Below are 22374 nucleotides of genomic sequence, written 5' to 3'. Positions count from 1 at the left end.
CTCACCCAATTTGCTCTCTTTATTACGTGGTACTACTTAAGTTTACTAAGTTGGCACTATTTTCTCTTTAAGATGACTTCCTTGTGGTTGTTTGTTTGTTGATTTTCTGAAGCTGTGGTAATCTCTCTTCTACCCCTTCTCTTATTATCTTGCCCCTTGCCTCCCTATTGTATCTCCTAAACACTTTACATAATTTTACTTACTGGGGGGAAGAGGAGGATACACTATTATCAAAGAGTTAAGAGTTTACTGTTGTAAGTATTAATAGTAAAAGGGATAAACTTTGTTGATATAATCTATTTATAAATTATTTAGACTACTTACGACATTTAAGATTAATTCCTTAAAGTGTTAATTGATGTACTATTGTTGACCAATTTTCTTATTACATTGACTAGAATATTGTTGCAGATCTCTATTTATGATATAGGGGAAAAGACTGTGGAGTGAGATATAAAATTGAAATACGTGAATAGTCTTTCAAGTACAGAACCCAAATACTGAATGGTGATTTGGGATAATATATTTAATATTGTGCATCAACAAAAACAAATACTTAGAGAGATGACATCCACAACAACTATGGCCTTAAAAACAGGAAAGAAGGCTATCCCGACCCTATCAACTACGTTGACAGCCACCCCACCAACATCTCAAAAAACTATCGAGGAGTCTTTAATAGGGGAAAAGCAGCCCAATGTCCCCAATATTAATATACAATCTTCCATGTTAGCCTTGCAGGAAGCTATATCTAAAATGCAAGAAATGATGATTAATAATCACAAGGAAACTAGAGCAGATATAAGTGAATTGAAAGATGAGATGGGGAAAATGAAGGCTGAAATGAAAGCGGATATAGCGAAGGTGGAGGGTAAGATAGGGTCTCTACAGCAGGCCATGGAGAGAAACGAAGTGAAAATAAAAGATATAGAGAGTAGAACAACACGCATGGAGTCTAACTTTGAAAGGATGGATGAGGAATTTAAAAATGTACTTAGAGAAACGGAAGACTCTCTGATCCACCTCGAGATGGACAAAGCAATGGCGTATTTAAGATTCCAGAATGTGGCGGAAGCCAAAAATGAAGAATTGGAACATTTGATGGCAGAAATATTGGCTGAATGGCTAGGAAAGGAAAAAGATGATCTAATTAAAGAGTTTGATGAGGTATATAGGGTTAGCACAAGCTACGCCAGGCGTAACAACTGTCCAAGAGAAATTCATATCCGCTTCTCTAGGAGATGTCTGAGGGATTTAATTTTGAAAATGTCTAGGGAGGAAACAATATCATATAAGGGCAGAGAAATTAGGATTTTAAAACAAATTCCAAAGAGAGTGAGGATGATAAGACAAGATTATAAATTTTTAGCTAATGATTTAAATAAAGAAGGAATCCATTTTAAATGGTTAATCCGGAAGGGATGTTAATTACATGGAAAGAGAGGAAAATCAAAATAGAATCGATAGAACAGGCCCAAGTTTTTCATCAACAGCTCACAGATAAGAATAGTCAACCCACCAAAAGAAGAACCTAAAACAAGACCACAGGAGGTCCGATATTATCACAGAACCCAAAAGGAACGACTTTCTCCAATTTCAAGAAGTGATAATCCACAACATGGGAGAGAAGAGCAAATCCCACAACAACAACAACAAGAGAACCGAATCATTACTAGGCAAAAATCTAAGCAGAAGTAGATAAATGGTGGAGGGGAAGAAGTTGCTCTCCATCAATATAAACGGATTAAATTCATTATTAAAAAGAAAAAGGATATTCTCAAAACTTATTCAACATAACGCAGATATAATATGTCTTCAAGAGACACATATTTCAAGAATGATGAAAGATATCTAATTTGTCCAAAATTAGGTAAACTTTTTACAGCACCGGCCGACCAACACAAGAAAAAAAGGAATTGCAATTTATGTAAAACAAGATATAAAGGCAGAACTAATCTGGTCGGATCCCAAGGAAGAACTCTGGTTATACAAGTTTGGATAAACCACATCACATTTTTACTTGTAGCAATCTATGCCCCAAATGATGACCAGGGGAAATTTTTAAACACCTTCACCAAAAATAGTAGGCTTTGAAAAAGAAACATTTGCTTGATTGGCGATTTTAACTCCATTGCAGACTACCAGAAAGACCATAGTAATATGGGGAAAAACAAGAAGGGGAAAAGGAACTCTCTGCAGCATGTAAGGAAATGTTGAGAGAGTTAAATTTAAAAGATCTATGGAGGGAACGGAATCTTGAAGGAAAACAATTTACATATTATTCTAACCCACATAAGATTTGGACCAGAATAGATATGGCTTGGATGGATTTGGACTTGGCTAATGAAATAAAAGAAATCAAAATTCTACCGAATGAATGGGCTGATCATAACCCAATACAGCTAATTTGGAGGGATAGGAGACGAATAAAAAAAGATGGACACTAAATAACCAAATTGTAAACGAAGAAGAGTATATTAATAAACTGAAAGAGGAGCTAAATTATTTTCTAAAAGATAATAATAATGAAACAACTTCAAAACAGAACATTTGGGATACTATGAAAGCAATTATAAGAGGCACAACAATTTCCTATAATGCTATGAGAAACAAGAGAATTTATGCCCAACAAAACGCGTTACAACAACAAATCCAAGACTTAGAAACACAATTACAAAAACCCCTAAGACCCAAGGACTACAAAATCAGTTAATACTAGCCAAACATAAGCTGAATTTAATTGAACAAGATAAATTAGAAGTTAGCTTGAGAAGGTCCAAACAAAATTATTTTGAACACGCCAATAAACCAGGAAGATGGCTATCTTATAAACTTAAAAAGAAAAAGAAAAGAGATTGATACACCAATTAATAGATGAGAAAGGCATCCCACAACATGAGATTGAGAAGAAAAAGGATATTATATTAAACTATTTCCAAAGATTATATAAAAAAGAAGAAATCAATGAGGATAAAATAAGAACTTATCTGGAGAATACGAATGATAAAACAATAGGGGAAGGAGACAAAGAATTACTAAATAAGGATATTACATGGTCTGAGTTAAAATCTGCAATGGAAAATCAATGTAATAATAAATCCCTGGTCCAGATGGGATTCCAGTAGAATTATATAAAGCCACATTAGATTTAGTAGGGCCTCTGATGCTGGAAGTGTTTAATGAAGTACTTTCGGCTGCCAAAATGCCAGACTCATGGAGGGAGGCGTTGATTGCGTTAATTCCGAAGGAGGATGTGGATGCCAGATATATCAACAATTATAGACCAATCTCACTTTTAAATGCCGATTATAAATTATTTACCTCAATTATTGCGAATAGAGTAAAACAAGTTTTAAATTTATACATTCATGAAGACCAAAATGGTTTCCTTCCATTCCGCCAAATTAAAAACAATTTAAGAACCGTTATTGACGTCTTAGAATATTATGAAGCTCATCCAGAAACCAGGAGACCATAAGTTCTAGTCCCGCCTTAGGCATGAAAGCCAGCTGGGTGACTTTGGGTCAGCCATTCATTCTCTCACTCTCTCAGCCCAATCTATCTCACAATGTCATTATTGTGGAGAAAATAGAAAAAGGAAGGAGTTTTAGATATGTTTGCCATCTTCAGTTATTTATAAAAATAATAAAGGCAGGATACAAATAAAGAAGAAATAAAGAAGTAACTCTACAAGTTGCTACAAGTGATGAATGGCCATCTCAGAGCTTGAGTGTGAGTTGATCTCTTTGTTATATGTCTACTGTTTTTTTTTCTTCTTTTCAAGACAGATTTTGAACTTTCACTACTGGATCTGAATAATCAGTTAATCAGGAATGTGTGTGAGAAACAATGCATTTCATACTTAAATTGCTGTTACCTTCAAGGAAATACTCAAATTGAAAATCTAGAACCAATTTATATCAGTTCTGTTTAACAGTGTCCTTGCTAACAAACATAAAAATGCACACTGACCTTTTCTTTTGATTTCTTCCTTAGTGGACTCATTGGGAGCAGCTGGGCCATGGTTTTTGCATCTGGTGGTTTTCAAGTAAAGCTTTATGATGCTGTGGAAGCACAGGTTACAAAAAGCTTGAAAAAAATTGGGTAAGTTGTCTAACTTCCTCTAAGTCCAGATAAGGTATTGTAAACATTAACATTTTGATCCTAATTTTTCCCCCAAATCATATAAAGAATAATGTGAATATTAGACCAAAATTAGAAAATCATAAAGCAGGCCCATATGATAAAATACCTTTGTAAAATATTTTACATCTTTAGTATAAAAGATTGAGATGCCAGCCTTAATCCTCTGTTGAACTATAGATACTGAGATATTGAGTATCTCAGAGATACAGAAAAGAATTTGGGAGTTTCAAAAGATGTTGGCACATGAAGGACAAAGTAAGAAATCAAAAGGTTTTAATTTAAAATATAACTATAATTCAGTTTTAGAAGTCCACATTTCCGAGCGCAGAGGCAGAGGGGGAAAGACAGATGATCTGGACCAGGGGTAGGGAAACTTGGCTCTTTTATCACTTACAGACTTCAACTCCCAGAATGCCTGAGTGAGCCATAAAAGGTTCCCCATCCCTGGCCTACTGGTTTTTCAGTTGTGGGGGAAATCAATTTTTGACTTGAATGGGACTGTTTAATATACAAATGTAGGACATATTTTTAGCCCCACATATTTGTGGCTCACTCAGGAATTCTGGGAGTTGAAGTCCATAAGTGATAAAAGAGCCAAGTTTCCCTAACCCTGATCTGGACATGTTGCGTGGCTGCCTGGCTCATGGGAGGCTCGTGGGAGGCTTGCGTGGTGACATCGGCAGCAGGTGGAAGCAGAGGCATGAGGGAGGGGGGGAGGCAGGTGATCTTAACACCCCACGTGGGCAAGCTGAAAGACTGTGGGACGAAGTGGGTGAAGTGTTGGGATCACCTGCCTCCCCGCTTGTGCCTGTGCCTCCGCCTGGCTCTGTCACGCACTTTTCACCCAGAGGGAGATGAAGGTTTGTCAGCTTGCAAAAGGGATGCTTTGAAAGGGAGCCGATTTTCAAACCAGTTATGTTTCCATCAAGTTGTACATTTAGCCCACACAACTATCTTGGGAATTAATCTTATGGGTTACTTCATCAGATTCTTTGCTGAAGTGAAATTATATTCACAGCATTCTCACAATCTGTCAAGAAAGCTATTCAACTAAAAAATGAGATAAGTTTAGTCTCCCAAGTATCACTGTATATTGATTAGATTGTCCTTTCCCCCTTTTTGAAAATAGGGGACTATTTGCTCTCCTCAAGATGCCTGACATTTTGGGTTTTCCAAAATTTCTCAACAATTGATACATAGATACTCAGTTCCTTCAGTATCCTGGCATATAGATTTAACCTTATTCAAATTCAGTTAATGCTTGACTATGTTTTATTAGTCTTAAGCATCAATCCTACCTCTTTATACAGTTCTTCACAACTGCTTGATGAAACGGATATCCTCTTTTCACAGAAAAATATACCTAAACAAGAATTGAATAATTCCATTTGATTTTACTGTTAACAGTCTGTTGTCTTGACTGAATCACTAGAGAGCCAGTTAAACTGATAGCCAGTTCAGTGTAGTGGTTAAGGTGCTGACCTAAGGAGACTGATTTCTACGTCTACCTTACACATGAAAGCTAGCTGGGTAAATTTGGGCCCTTCACTCACTCATAGTCCATCCCACCCCATCCTCATAGGGTTGTTGTATGGAAAATAAGAGGAGAAAGGGTACTGGATATGTTCACCATCTTTAGTTATTTGCAAAAGTAATAAAGGATACAACAAACAAACAAATAAAACCATCTATTTTTCAAACAATTATGCTTCTTATAATTTTAAATAGGATAGTGCAATGATTGTTAATTCTGCAAATTGAAGAAAAATATCCCTTGAACTTGCTCTGTTTAATCATGCAGGGTTATTTGAAGCAATAAAAACTTTAAATGCTATCCCAACTGGGTTTAGATCAATGACTGGGAAACTATGGATCGGCTCATTTCCTTAAAACTCCCTCCCTCCCTCTCTTTCCTAAGACTTGCTAGCCCACTTAAGCCCACCTACTCTAGTATTAATCTCATAAATTGGAGGCTGGAATGATGTGCTGTTCTGTTTATAGCTGGAGACAATGTCTTGGAAGTTGTACTCAAAACTGAATAGAAATGTGCTTGAGGTTGTGTACTGTTTGTTCCTTGAATAAGTTATTAATGCATTTTTTCATTTTATGAGGAGAAAAAATGCTGCAGTCAAAATGAAAAGAAAATACTTTGTGAACAGATCTTGAAAAACTTGTAAGTTTCCAAGAGGAAGTGGTAAACAACCCTGAAATATAATTTTAATATTTTTAATAAATAAGGGATAGTGTTGATTATGCTATTAATTACCCCTTCCATTTACAAACTGTGCTGAAATTTATAAGCCTTCATTTATTGCAAGTATATTTGAGGGCCATCTGCTGGTTAATTGCTGCAAATGCAACAAATATTTTGCACAAAACAAAGCAGGAAAACATTTCCCCATTTTAAGGGAAATAGCAGATTTTACTTAGAAAATTTATGCAGAAACAAAAAGGTTCAGATACATGCTGCCCATGTGTCTAGAAACTTCAATGACCATCCTCTTAAATTTTTTTCCCCCATCATCAAACATTTGACCAACTCAGCAATTACTAGTTGGCAATCTGGTATCATACTTCACTTCCAGCAGGCATTCCGGTAGATCTCATTGATTGATAATAGGGGATTCATGAAGATCTACTGGAAAAAAAGTGAATTTCTTTTAATAAAGCTTATTTGTTGTTTCCAGGCTTCCAGTTATCTCACACTTTCCTCTAGTTTTAAATTTATTTCCATGGTGACTGAGAATGCCGGAAATTGTATCCTACACAATTGAATGATGCTGTGTTGAGAAAGGCTGCAGTACAAACTGCCTTATACCTTGTGACATGGAGGTAGCCATCGTCATCTGCAAAAGTTGGAATTTGAGGACTGTAGCATGTGCTTAACCCAATGTATCCCTGGAAGTGCTTTTGAGGAATAATCCCAATGTTCTCTTTATATTCCAAATAGTGAACAAATGAAAGAACTGGAAACAGCTGAAATGCTGAAAGGCTCCCTCACAGCTGACCAGCAGATCACTCTCATTAGCGGCTGCACAGATTTAAAAGAAGCTGTCAAAGGTGCCATTTATGTTCAGGTGAGTCCATAACGATCCAGTGGAATTCACATGAAAGAGATTTTGTGAGTTAATCTACCTTTCATATATGCTGCAAAACACCAATAACTGTTCTGTTCATTTAAACTGTTTCAGTTAAAGATAGTCCTTGGCTTAATAGAGTCTGCTCAGCATGGTGGTAAATTGTGATAGTTGTAAAATATAGAACCTTTCACTCAAAATACAGAAAAGAAAAGTTTAAGCTATTAAACCAAATCAAAGCAAAATTTAAAGCACCGTCCTAAAGTAGACATATACAGGAACTTGGTTGAATAGGTGTTTGTAAAATTCATTCATTCATACATAAAAAGGTAAAGGTTCTCCTTGCACACACATGCTAGTCATTTCCGTTGGTGCTCATTTCCGTTACATGCCGAAGAGCCAGCGCTGTCTGAAGACGTCTCCGTGGTCATGTGGCCAGCATGACTAAATACCAAAGGCGCACAGAATACTGTTATCTTCCCACCAAAGTGGTCCCTATTTTTCTACTTGCATTTTTACATGCTTTCGAACTGCTAGGTTGGCAGAAGCTGGGACAAGTAACGGGAGCTCACTTCATTATGCGGTGCTAGGGATTCAAACCGCCGAACTGCCAACCTTTCTGATCGACAAGCTCAGCATCTTAGCCATTGAGCCACCATGTCCCTTCATTCATACATGCATACATTCAAATTGTACATCTGGCCATCTCAACTAATAATTCTGTGTGATGAACAAAATAAAGTTAAAAAAAATCTACAGAAATACAAACATTAAAATAGATAGCAGCCCAGAAAATATAATTCCCATAATCACTTACACAACCAAAAACAAGTCTGTTCACATACTCGGGGGACCCTGAGCCAGAACTTCAGGACTTCACAAAAGACCAAGAAGTTTGGGTCCATCTTTATCTAAAATTTCTATCTAAAAGTGAACATCATCCTTTCAGAAATCAGATTGCCTCCAACTCTGCTGGCTCTTTGCAATACTTTGAAGACCTGATTTTGTGCCAGATGACATGTACCACTAGAGGGGGCAATGTGCTAAAAGTTAAAGCTAAAGAAAATGATTGTTTAAGTGACAATTTTCATTTGCTTTTGGCATATTTCTTGGGCTAAAGCCCTGGCTTAATTTTAAGACTTCTTCAATGTAACTTATTTTACGTGTGTGTGTGTGTGTGTGTGTGTGTGTGTGTGTGTGTGTGTGAGAGAGAGAGAGAGAGAGAGAGAGAGAGAGAGAGAGAGAGAGATTTCTATACCATAACAAAATATCAGTGATATCAGTCTTCTCTTTCCTTCTCCCTTGTTTTCACTAAGACACCATGGATATATGTCCAAGTTGCTTATTTTGCAACAGTCTAGAAATGTTCGCTGCCTTTTCCATCTTCCAGGATTTTTTTTTTTCTATTTCCCAGTCAGGTATCTAATTCTGGGATTCTCTAGAGATTTCTCATTTAAATCCTAAGCAGATCCAATACTGGTTATGTTCTCAGTTCAGACAAAGTTGATCAGTACTGCCACCTGCTAAAACTACTTTTGGTTGACTTGGCTTTTTAATCATTTAATTTATGGGAATAGTTAATGTCAGGTACAATCTAATCAGTTTTTACTATCAATGTGACATAAGAAGTTGGCCTTAATATCGTTGGTTGAAATGAATAGGATTTCATGGGGAGAAATGACAAAATCATTTGGTGATTCAGCCAATGGTCTACTGCAATAATCCAACATGAACCTGCTATTTGTGTTTCTGTAATAAGAAACAAATGGATCCTATGAACAGTCATTAAATGAGACACATTTCTGAAGTTCTGATATACTTTAGGTCAACTTCTCTTGTCTGGTCCCTTCCTACAGCTAGCCTCATCCCCAGTTAATTCTGGCCAAGCTGCCTAGCTAGGATGGGGATTGTAATCTCAGGACATCTTAGTTGAGGAGGGTTACTATAGGTATTATTTCTGGTGGTTCGCTGAAGAAGAATCAAACTCCCAATTTTCTCCTTAATCTTATGAAATCATATCTACATTGTAGTCAGCAGTTGTCGGCTATGTTGCATATTGGTATATTTATTAAAGTTTTATTAGAAGGATTCCTTCTTTTTAACGAATGATTTCTTCTACATTTCTTTCACTTGTATTGTAAAGCTCTTTCAAGCATTCACTACACATAGATGTAGCGAATGAATCCTCTCTCTTGCACATTTGACACTAGGCTCACCTTCCTATATCAGTATGCTATATGCAGCATTGTCAAGCTTCTGTGACATGGAGGAAAGACATTACAATAGTGCAAATATCTCTTTAAAGACTGAGAATCACTATTTGGTAATAATTTGTGCTGAATATCTTGAATATAAATATCTTGCTTCCTTCCCTCCCTTTCAGTGAGAGGCTAGATTCACAAACCACATGAAGCTGACATTGGATTGTGATTTGTTAAACAAGCCAGTTGGCTGGATTTATTGATAGATTTATAAAACCCACTAGCCCAAAATGGCAGGTAGAATCAAGGTCCTCGCTTAAATATTTGAATGCTGTTTGAGAATTTTACACTAAGAAATAGATTAACTCATTTAATGTAACAGTGAAATAAAAGCAAATGCATAGTTCTGTTTCCAAAATCTATTATCCTACCTTTACTTTTGAAAACCAAAGAATAGAATGTTTCAAGTTAAAAAAAGGAATATTGAATTATTGCACACAAAAGAGAAAAACTGTCTTCAGAGTATAAATAAGGTTAAAGAATACGTATTAAAAAGTTATTTCAGAATTCCATGGAAAAATTTACACTTTAGGGTGTGACCTCATTACCCCTTAAAGATTCAGTCATAAAATCAAGGTGATTGTGTGCCAGAGAGAACCAGGGTAAACATCTTGCATGTAGTATTTGTGTCTGGCTTCTGCAGAGCAGACAGTTGGAGCCAATAAAGCAAATCATGTGCTACTTGGAAGACAAAGAATGAAATAATCCACAAAAGCACCAGCCAGTTTGAATAAGATAAAATTTCTTTATGACTTCAGATGGATGAAAGGTAATGTCACATGCCAAAAAGCAGTGTACTTCAGCACAGTAATACCTAGTAGCTTTTATAAGATAACACATATGTCTTTGTTATTTTTAAGGAAATATTGATTATTCAACAGGTGCTGTTGGCTTCATTACATTTGGTCAATATATTTTCTTTATAAATCAGGGTTCTTCAAACTCGTGACTCCCGAAAAATTTGAAAATACTTTTTCCAAATGCATTCTAGTTGTCTAAAAACTGTTATCCATTGGAACTGTAATTTTTATTTAGCAGATGTTATATTTATGGAGAGGAAAAGTATATAACAATATGGTAAAAATAACATTTAATCTTAAACAAATTTATTTCTTATCCTAGCCTCAAACAGTTATAGGAATATAGTTTCTAGTACGTCACTCCGGCCAAATTTTTGCCACTAAACTTTAATTTTTCTGTAGTTTTACAAAAATTATGACCATCACCACTAACAACAAAGATTAAATCTCAAGTGTAACCATGTTTCATGTTTATTGTCTGGGGGACAATGCAATTTTTTAAATCTTAATTATTTCTACTAGAGTATATTACATATTTCTCCAATATCCTCCAAAATATTCAACTGAGATAAGTGATTTATTCCCTAGTTTAGAAATCCTGATTAATTCATTGTAAGCAATTGTTTTATCTGTAGATTACTTTTACATTCAGTTCTTGGTTAATGGCTGAAATGGACTTAAAGGGAATGCTATAAAAGAATTCTCAGCAAGCTTATCAGATGTAAATCTCTTCCATACTTTCTGTTAAAAGAGCTTGTTGTATTGATGTAATCATTTCACATAATATTTAATTATTATTTTTAATTATGTGGATATATACCATATAGATTGTGCTTTTATTTGAAATACTTAGTTGATATCAAGTTGTGACAACTCTTACACAGAATATATTAAGAAGAAACATGTTTCCAATCAACAATCTATAGTTTTCTATTCTCTTATGGTTTGCATTGTTTTTGACCCAGTTTGGAATTGAATTAAGTGTAACTAAACTAAATTTTAGCCTTTGGTTAAAATTGGTTAAAACCTTTTCCTTTACTAAGACATTTTGAACAACTACTCATATGAGATCTAGTATATATCTAAAAACTACAACCGGTAAAATTACTTTAATAGGTACATCACAAAACATATTTGTGAAGACCCAAACAAATCCATTTAGGTTAGACTCATCTGGGTGGGGGCATGTATGAAAAATAACTCAGAGCCATGTAGCTTTCATTGTGGTGTTTAGAGTCATGGTATACTTACAGCTTTGGTATATGATTTGTTTTAAATTTCATACTTTTTCATAGTAAAGTGGCTATATATAGAGTTTTAATACAGAAGTGAAAGGCAATCATTTCAACAGCAAGTTGCCATTGTTACAAAGGAATCAAATGTCCTAATTAGGGATGTCGCAAGGAAAGTTTTAGAGATTCTGTTAAAATCGAAAGGTGCATTACAGGGTCCTTACTGACATTTTAGAGGTCAGTTAGAGCTCTGAAATGAAGGGTTTCTGTACAAATGAGAAATGTAATCCTTGTCACTAAAGAAATGGGCAAACCTATATTAGAGTCCTTTAAAAAGCACTCAGGCTTATCCTTGTAAAGATCTAGCTGTTAAAACTGCCTTTTCCATTTGTGAATAGGTTCTACAGTTTTGTAGCTTTTCATGCATTATGCAACCCATGATTAACAGCAGATTAGAACTTAATTTAGTTCTTCAAGGAGTCAGCCTCACAAAAGAACATAAATCCATCCCTGAGGACAATTACTTTTATTCCATTCAGTCCAGCAAATTGAATACAATTGTCTCTCCATCAGAGAAATTCTTTGCAAATGCTCTTGTTCAGTGACTTTGCATAATTTTTGCAGGCTTGAGTTACTGAAGTATCCAGCTTCCCCTGGGTGATTATCGCCAGATCTGGGGGGAGAAATGGCTTTGGGTTTCAGGTGGAGAATTTCATAAAGACACTACTCAATGCCACTCATTTATTTGTGTGTACAAGTATCCTCACAGCCTTCCAACCCTGTGACTTTGTTATAGAAGTATTTGAAAGCAATCTTCCCTTTTGCCACAATGATCCAGCAATTAGGAGAAAAGCAAAGGTTTTTGTTTCAATAGTAACAGGATGTATTGCAATTTGACAACAATACTAGTGAAATAAATTAGAGGCCAAACTTGTAAACATTTCTAAGCACTGCATAGCTTGTGTTCCAAAAGCATCTAATTGTATTGAAATATTTGTGAAAGGCTCCCATTATATATTTTAATATACCTATTTTGTATTCTAGGAATGTATACCGGAGAATGTAGAACTGAAAAAGAAGATTTTTTCTCAATTAGATCTAATAGTCAATAATGATACTATCCTAGCTAGTTCAACTTCGACTCTTTTGCCTACAAAATTATTCACTGGATTGAAGCATGTGAAGCAATGTATAGTTGCACATCCTGTAAGTATCTCAAGGTATTTTGGAGATATGTTTTTTTCAAGCCTAAATGGGAAGTCAAAGGAAAGAGATTGATATGACTTTCACAAAATTTTTGCATGTGGTATGTGAAATTTTCAAGAGGGTATCATTCTGAAATGCAAACTTACAAAAAAAATGAGGGCTCACATTAAATCCTTGGTGACCATAGTTTTACAAACTGCCCTGGATCAAAGAATGGCACACAATTGATTTATAATAAATATATAGAGCAGCACCATTGTAATGAGGAATGTTTAACAACATTTGGTTAAAGTTTGTTACAATAATTGTCAGAATGCATCATGGAGATCTACTCTATAGTTTGCTTCATTGTCCTTTATATTCTTCTTAAGATACTAGGCTTTGGCAGCTTGATTCTGATGAGAATCAGATCATGTTGCTCCTTTGGCTTTAAAATTACTGTAGGGTTGCCTGGTCAAATAATAGATCTATTAATATGCTTTCTCTCTCTCTTTAAATGGTGATGTCAAGGTAAATCCACCATATTATGTGCCGCTTGTTGAATTAGTTCCTCATCCAGAAACAGATCCCTCTACCATGGAGAAAACCTATGATTTGATGAAGAATATAGGACAATCACCAATTAAATTAACAAGAGAGATAGATGGATTTGTTCTGAATCGACTTCAGTATGCTCTTATTAGTGAAACATGGAGACTCGTTGGGGTATGTATGATTTTTATTCTGCTTCTGACTTCTTCAGTCTACAATTTATGACTTAAAATTTGGCATACATATTGCACTAAGTTTTGGTTTGTTTAACTGGATTTGTTGAATAAGCCACAATTAGCATTGTATGTAAAGCACTAAACCATAAATAATAGTTTACAAAGATTGACTGAGTCTATAGTTTATACCAAATCACTATTAAATAAAACCACATCATGGCTTAGTATGATATGCAGACCTAGTCCTATAGTATATTCTTATACATAATTACTTAAAATATATATGGGACTTACCGTGTTTCACCAACAATACGGCCTCCACCAATAGGAAGACCCAGCATGTTTTCTAGGCATAAAATCAAATTAAGCCCCTCCCCCCAAATTTAGGTCTAGTTTAAAACATGCAAAATGGGGGGAAGGGTGGGGGGACTTGCCATTTGGAGTGCCGTTGGAGCTGCCGCCGCTGTTTGGAGTGCCGCCGCCACGTTTGGAGCTGCCGCTTCCGCGTTTGGAGCACTGATGCTGTTTGGAGCACCACCGCCATTTGGAGCACCGCCGCCACTCCAAACATGGCAGCAGCTCCAAACACGGAAGCGGCAGCTCCAAACGTGGCAGCGGCACTCCAAATGGCGGCTGCAGCTCCAAATGGCGGTGGCGGCTCCAAACACGGAAGTCACTTTTGGAGCTGCCGCTTCCGTGTTTGGAGCTGCCGCTGCCGTTTGGAGCCGCTGCCACGTTTGGAGCTGCCGCTTCCGCATCTGAAGCACTGCCACTGTTTGGAGTACCGCCGCCATTTGGAGCACCGCTGCCACTCCAAACATGGCGGCAGCTCCAAACACGGAAGCGGCAGCTCCAAACGTGGTGGTACTCCAAATGGCGGTAACAGCTCCAAATGGCGGCGGCAGTTCCAACGGCACTCCAAACGGTGGTGGCAGCTCCAATGGCACCCCAAACGGCAGCGGCAGCTCCAACAGCACTCCAAACGGCGGCGGAATGGGCAGAAGGGAAAACAACAGCGGCAGGTGCCAAAGGTTTTGGGTCTGCAGCAAAGGTGTTTGGTGGGAGTAGGGAGCTCTCTGTGCTTCTCCATGATCACCCGTTAGGAGCGGCTGGTGGCGAGTCTGCCCGTGGGGCGCTCTAGATGAGGATGAAAGAGGGGGGAATTAAGTCACCCCCCCAAAAGACAGCCTAGCCATTTTTTCGGGGCTCAAAAAAAAATAAGGCCCGGCCTTATTATGTGAGAAACACGGTACTACAAGCTAAGTATAACATTGCAGTCAGAAGTAAGTCTTAAGGAACTCAGTAAGACATCCAATAGGAGTTTCATTGATCTAATGGCTTATCAATAAGATTGATTGATTAATAAACAGACAGATAGGATTGCACTGTATATCTTAATTGTTTTCTATATGTTGCCTTTGAGCTTTGTCAGGTAGAAATGTTGGAGATTGCAGACCCACAGCTGAGGGAAATACATAGTTATTCTTTGCTAATCTGGAACAGGCTAGTGAGTGTGAGATCAGGCTGATTGCTGGATAAGGGAGGACCATATGCTGTGAACGTTGGGTCTAATATTATTTTTCCTGTATAATTAAGTTTGTGGAGTAGAGGGAAGAATTGATCAAGAGAGAACCGGTGGCAAAAATAAATACATTACTCATTAAACAAAAATTCTTTAATAAACACAATATAATTCTGCATTAAGTATAATAAAATTGAAGTAGATAACATGACTATCAAAAGCAAAGTAATATTCATTTCATAATATAACAGCTTTAAGATTTTTTTTCATATTCATCTTCCGTTGACATAATGATGAGAAGTTCGATTCTGTAGTTAACATGCTAAAGCTAAAACATGGAAAGAAACAAATACGTTTTAAACATGAAAATGAAAACATTAGAAAAAAATCCAAAATTCTTAATCTGTTAAATTGTTACTGAATTGACGTTTCTTCTTTTATGTTAATTTCAAAGGGCATTTTCAAATACTTGTGCAAGAGCTAATTTTATTCCATGTTGCTTGAGTACTCTATTTAGTTACCTGTTTCTACATATGCTATATGTATGTTCCAATTTCTTGCCTTGTTTTCCCACATTGCCGTTTTGAAGAGATTGTTTTAGTAAGTGTCATGTCTTAAAGGATTGGTTTAATTATATTGATAACTTTCCATTCTGGGCTTAGCCTGTTTTCAAGTAAAATGACTTTCAAATGACTTTCAAATGCTAATAAGATTAGGACTGTAGAACATCAAATACTCTACTCAGAAGAGTAGAAAACAGAAAGCAGAATTTTAGCCTTATCAGTTAAATTTGCAATCAAATTAAGGTCAGAAATTGTTGAAGAACCATTTAAAGCATGGCCATTCAGAACTGAATACTTTAACCAGATTGAGATAATAAACTGTTCATGATTGCTCATGAGTGAACCCCAATAGGTTCTTTCTTACCAGAAGACCTGTTCCTTGATTTTGGAACTTTTTCAAATCTTAACTCTCTAAAGTTGCTAAACTTGTGGGAGAGTTTTGAGTTTCTTTTAACAAAGGGGAGCAGCCACTGGTCTCATAAAGTAAGTGTGAGCCAGCATATGGCATACCTTTAATTCAGGACTCTATGAAGTCTTTATGCTATTAGTCCAAAATCATTTTGGGATGTGGGCTTTTCCAAAGGAGATATAATAAGGTTCTTTTCTTTATAGTGATACAGTATAAAGCCATAGCAACATTCTATATAGCATTTCTAGACATCAGTTTTGAATTTGATTCACTTTGCAGAATTAAATTTCATTAAAGAAAATGGTTACACATGCATACCTTTCTTCTTTACCAATTGTTAAGAATGATGGAAGGAATCATAATATTCACAACAATTTTGAAATCTGTGAATTGTAAAATTTCGGTTGGATTTAGTCTTTTAAAAGTATAAACCCAGAACGTTGAAAATTTCTTAAGAGGCAGTGCTAATAGCTTGTAAGAACATGTTTACCTGAAGAATATGTGCCAATTGTAATACTGTTTCACATCTGTTCCCAACATACTTATATTTCCTGCAATTATCATTACATACAATTCATGAGAAAACACTATTAGAAATAAACTGCAGTTTATAGAGTGTGTGTGTGTTTCTGTTCTTAGTTTGGGTCCACAAAGTTACTCCTGTGTCCTCTGGGCCTCAAAATTATTAAGCATGACCAATAGCTCCTGAAATGTGGATAAAAAACACACAGATTTTATATCAAGATGATGCTATAAATTATTAGCATGGAAATCTTCTAATTTGTGTCAATTTCTTAACTGTCTTAAATGGAGTCTGTCTTAAATGTTTATTATAAACTATTCTCTTGTTGTTGTTTTGTTCTTGACCAATGGGAAATAAAGGAAGATATAAGGCACTTAGAGACTCATTTTTATTATTATTAGAATGTTGGAATAATTTCTTTGGTATTTTATGGAAATAAACTTTTGTAGGTATGGATGAGGTATGTTACGTGTTAATTCCACAGATTTTTCAGGAGTTGAAAGGCAAGCAATGGATTTAATCCTGGTTTTAATTATGGTTCACCAGAATGATCCATCTTCTTACTCTGGCTAATGACCTAGGGTTTTGGGGGTGGTGGGGGTGGTCATAGACTAGTTTATGAATTCAAGAAATAAGCCATTATTATTCCATTCATTATAGCATAATACTGCATAAGTCATACCAGTATGCCTTGCATAAGAAACTATGGTTTAAAATTTTGCATCATAGGTGATTGCAGCCAACTGTAAGTAAATGAAGAAGTAATGTTTATAGTTTATGTATTAGCCGTGTAATTTCAACTTTTGAAAAAGCAACTGTATAAACAGTTTAAATAATGGGGAAAGGGTGTATATAGGTTATGCATTTCCTCTGGGTGTTTTGAAGCAATCAGGCTGGATCTGTAAGTTTATCACTTAACTCTCTGATTCATATTAGATATGACTGTGGTTCTCTAATTATTTCTGAACTGTAACTCCACCACAGGCCATGCTGACTAGTGCTGGAAATTCAGCAATGAATCTGTTGCTATTGCAAAGACACAATAGAGGTATTCAACTAATGCACTATATGATCTGGGTTTTTCCAATTGTAAAAAATGTGTTGTTCAGAACACTGCCAGAAGAAAGAATATAGCACTATAGCAATATAGCACCTATACTTACATACTGCTTCATGGTGCTTTACAGCACTCTGAATGGTTTTCAAATGTCAGCACATTGCCCCCAACAATCTGGGTCCTCATTTTACCAACCTCAGAAAGATGGAAGGCTGAGTCAACCTGGACTCGGTCAGGATCAAACTGCTGGCAATCGGCAGAGTTAGCCTGCAATACTGCATTCTAACCACTGCGCCACCACGGCTCCTATATTACTAAGGACTACATGTGATCATATATTTTGCTACTTAAATCCTATTATAATGAAAAGATTTTCACAAAAATATGTATGATGGGTTATTTATGCCATTGTTTCTGGAATGAATCTGTGATCAAGTTCCTATAATGTTTAGCACTATGAAAAATGTAGACTACAAGTCTTCCATTACTGCTTGTATTGATGTATATATGATGTTCTTCCTTTTGATTGTTTTTCATCGTACTTTTTCTGTTTAATGCTATCTCCCTGTATAATCTGGTCTTCGTTCAGAAGACATAAAAATATTTGATTTTCTTGCCAAGAACATAAATTCTAAACTGAAATTATTGTAAAAACAATACATTTAAAAGTATCTTGTTGGGAAGAGCTTTCAAGAAACAGGCAGATGAATCTGAATAGGGAGACTTGTCCTATCTTGCTTTTTGGGTGTGTTGGTTTGCTAGGAAATGTATCCCCTGGATGTTAACTGAGCCTCAAACAGCACCTCATGTCATGCTACGTTGGAAACTGGGAGTTGCCTCTTAATAAACCTAAGGAGCTGGGCATGTTTAGGCCATGCTGATTGCTTTCCAACCAATGTGTAATAACGTATATGGCAGTTGCATGTTCTGTAATTATCATGTTTGTCCATTTCCATCTCTGCATAATGCACATAACACACCCCACACCCCAGTTGAAAAGGTTAATAAAGTCTTACTGCAGTGGAAACTGGTATTTTATATGATGAAAAGTCAAGCTGCAAAATATCAATGATATTGCATCATTTTTCCAAGGGCTAGTGGCAGGCAGACAATATTGTAGCATTATGGTGCAAGCCCCCCTTTTTGCATCATAGCCTCACATTCATGACTACAAAGAGCAATAACACTTAGACTTATATACTGCTTTACAGTGCTTTATAGCCCCTCTCTAAGCAATTTACAGAGTCAGCATATTGCCCCCAATAATTTGGGTCCTCATTTTACCCACCTCAGAAGGATGGAAGGCTGAATCAACCTTGAGCCTGGTGAGATTCGAACTGCCAAATTGCAGGCAGCTAGCAATCAGCAGAAATAGCCTGCAGTACTGCACTCTGACCACTGCGCCATCATGGCTCTTGAATGCAAGATTGCTTTTGTCCTTCGGACCATAAAAGCAAGATCTCACAACACCATTGAATATGAATCCAGGTAGTTCTCGACTTATGACCACAATTGAGCCCAAATTTTGTGTTGCTAAAGTTGTCACTTGAGTTTTGCCTCATTTTATGTTCCTTTCTTGCCACACCTATTAAGTGAACCATTGCAGTTAATAACACGGCTGTTAAGTGAAATCTGCTTCCCCACTGACCCTGGGACACTGCAACTGTCATAAATATGAGTCAGTTTGCCAAGCATCCAAATTTTGATCACATGACCATGGAGATGCTGCAACGGTTTTAAGCGTGAAAAATGGCCATAAGTCACTTTTTTTAGTGCCATTTTAACTTCAAACAGTCACTAAGCAAACTGATGTAAGTTGAGGACTACCTGTAATACAAAGGGGCTGTGTTTCTAATTATGTCCAGGACTTCTATAATTTAGAAACCAATTTTATACCATGTTCAGGAAGGCTGCATAATTTATGGTTATTAAGTCATTTTGAGAGAAGCACTCACTGTCCTGCCAAAAATAAACTCTCCTTCAAATTGAACTCAGGTCATCTAATCATCCTTTTAGATTATGCCATTGATCCCTCCACTCGCCAGGCACAAATCACTCAAAATCAGAGGTATAATTTTGTATGGTTTTCCCATTGGCAGCTAAACAAGTAAGGCACTCTATGCCTTCAGATAAGCTCGCTACGTCTAAAATAGCAACAAAATCCCTGCAGTTCTGAATTGTATTTTTTTAATGTAGTTTTTTTAAAAATAAAAATTGACATCTTTGCACCATCCTTCCCAGCCATCAGCAATAATCTGAGAGACCATATTACTCTGTAAAGCACCATGCAGATTGATAGACTCATCAACAATTTTTGTTCTACAATTAATTTTACCCTTTTGTTTTCCAGTATTTCCTATCCATAGCAGAGGTGGGATTCAAACAAAATTACTACCGGTTCTGTGGTTGTGGCATAGTTTGGTGGGTATGGCAGGGGAAGGATACTGCAAAATCTCCATTCCCTCCCCACTTCAGGGAGAAGGTTACCACCGGTTCTCCAAACTACTCAAAATTTCTGCTACCGGTTCTCCAGAACTGATCAAAACCTGTTGAATACCACCTGTGCCATAAGGGAAATTATAGAGTAAATTTGAATTCTCCCATTCTTTAACATTCATAATTAATATTTTTTCTATGCAGGATGGAGTAATATCACCAGATGATTTAGACCTTGTGATGTCTGATGGCTTGGGAATGCGTTATGCTTTTATGGGACCTCTGGAAACAATGCACTTAAACGCCGAAGGTTTGTAACTGTTGCGATATATAAATGCAGACATTTCTGAACTCAATACAGTAGGTCTTGATCAACAATTTCTGTTACTATCATGATGACATCAAAACAGTGACACATGTGCGGTAATGTGCAAATGTTGGGATTATTAACTGGCATTGTGACACCTGATGCAAGTGCATAAACCATAGCATTTCCATGAACAGATATGTGCAATCATTTTGTCCACTCCCCAAAGTCATGATTACATCAAGAATATTCTCTTTCTCTCTCTATATATATATGTGTATATACACACACAGATACATATATACCACACGATGTCAAACTCACGTCGTCACATCGTCATGTGACGTATCGCGACTTTTTCCCCTTCGCTAAACTGGATATGGGTGTAGTCAGTGTGTGATACATCCAGCCCACCGGCCATGAGTTTGCCACCCTGATATATACACATACATACATACATGTAGTCCTTGACTTTCAACAGTTCATTTAGTGACCGTTCGAAGTTACAGTGGCATTGAAAAAGCAACTCATGGCTGTTTTTCACACTTACAACCATTGCAGCATCCCCATTGTCAGGTGATCAAAATTTGGATGCTTGGCAACTGGTTCATATTTATGACAGTTGCAGTGTCCTGGGATCGTGGGATCCCCTTTTGCGACTTTCTGATGAGCAAAATTAGTGTGGAAGCCAGATTCTCTTAACAGCTGTATTATTAAGTTGAAAACTACAGTGATTCACTTAACAGAAAGGTTGTAAAATGGGGCAAAGTTCACTTTGCAACAGACATTTTAGGCTCACTCGTCATGTTGGTTGGAGCTATTTCTTGAAAAAATGTATCTGTTACACCATGTTTAAACATACTATTATTCTCCTGGCATGACTATAACTTTTGCATTAGCTAAAAATGATGGCAATTGCTCACTATCATGTGGTTTGGAAATGCCTGCCTTTCCAGTTCAAAGAACCACCATCTTTTTAAGGTTGTTAATTTAAAACATTTTTCCATGACTTAAACTTAGTGATTGTGCTTTAGTTACATTTTAGTTCAATAGGTTTTATTATTTATTTATTAAATTTGTTTGTCGCACATCTCACTACGAAGTTTATTACTGTGTTTCTCCAGCTATACGCCCCGCCCAATAGGAAGACCCAGCATGTTTTCTAGGCATAAAATGAAATTAATTAAGCCCCTCTCCCCAAATTTAGGGCTATTTTAAAACATGCTAAATGGGGCGAAATGCAGACTTGCCGTTAGGAGCGCCCCGCGGGCAGCCATGCCTCGCCACCAGCTGTCCCTAATGGGCGATCATGGCGGAACGCGGAGAGCTCCCTACTCCTGCCAAGCACCTTTGCTGCAGACCCGAGACCTTCAGCACCCACCTCTGTTGATTTCCCTTCTGCCCATGCCGCCACCGTGTTTGGAGCTGCTACTTCCACGTTTGGAGCACTGCTGCCGTTTGGAGCACCGCCGCTATTTGGAGCTGCTGCTTCAGCATTTGGAGCTGCCACCGCGTTTGGAGTACTGCCGCTGCATTTGGAGCTGCCGCTTCCGCGTTTGGAGCACAGCCGCCATTTGGAGCACCACCGCTGCGTTTGGAGCTGCCGCTTCCGTGTTTGGAGCACCACCGCCATTTGGAGCGCTGCTGCCGCTCCAAACACACTCCAAACGGCAGCAGCACTCCAAATGAGGCAGCAGCTCCAAACACGGAAACGGCAGCTCCAAACGTGGCAGCAGTGCTCCAAACGGCGGCGGCGCTCCAAACGGCGGTGGCGCTCCAAGCATGGAAGTGGCAGCTCCAAATGTGGCGGTGGCATGGGCAGAAGGGAAAGCAACCACGGTGGGTGCCGAAGGTCTTGGGTCTGCAGCAAAGGTGTTTGGCGGGAGTAGGGAGCTCTCTGCGCTCCACCATGATCACCCATTAGGAGCGGCTGGTGGTGAGGCTACCCGCAGGGCACTCTAGACGAGGATGCAAGGGGGGGAATTAAGTCACCCCCGAAAAGACGGCTTAGCTGTTTTTTCAGGGCTCAAAAAAATATAAGACCCAGCCTTGTTTTATGAGAAACACGGTATTTATTATTTGTAAAACTGAAGTGTCCCTTGTATACAGAAAGATCAAATATAAATTA

At 37.3% G+C, this 22374-nt stretch overlaps 1 protein-coding gene across 2 annotated transcripts in view; it reads left to right on the top strand.

The window, feature by feature from the left end:
* The window catches only part of CRYL1 (crystallin lambda 1), a 39553-nt gene that overhangs the window by 5300 nt on the left and 11879 nt on the right, over positions 1-22374 (top strand). For both annotated transcript variants that reach the window (XM_026708779.2, XM_026708780.2), the window contains exons 2-6: positions 3997-4104; positions 7097-7223; positions 12561-12722; positions 13233-13427; positions 20144-20249. In XM_026708779.2, the coding sequence (XP_026564564.1) occupies positions 3997-4104; positions 7097-7223; positions 12561-12722; positions 13233-13427; positions 20144-20249 (698 nt within the window). The remainder of the gene's footprint in view (positions 1-3996; positions 4105-7096; positions 7224-12560; positions 12723-13232; positions 13428-20143; positions 20250-22374) is intronic.

The sequence above is a fragment of the Pseudonaja textilis genome, chromosome 7 (assembly GCF_049901715.1).
Source record: "Pseudonaja textilis isolate UNSWEBS1 chromosome 7, rPseTex1.2, whole genome shotgun sequence".
NCBI classification, from domain to species: domain Eukaryota; kingdom Metazoa; phylum Chordata; class Lepidosauria; order Squamata; family Elapidae; genus Pseudonaja; species Pseudonaja textilis.
Note: the sequence above shows the minus strand (reverse complement) of the source record. Positions and strands in the feature narration are given on the sequence as shown.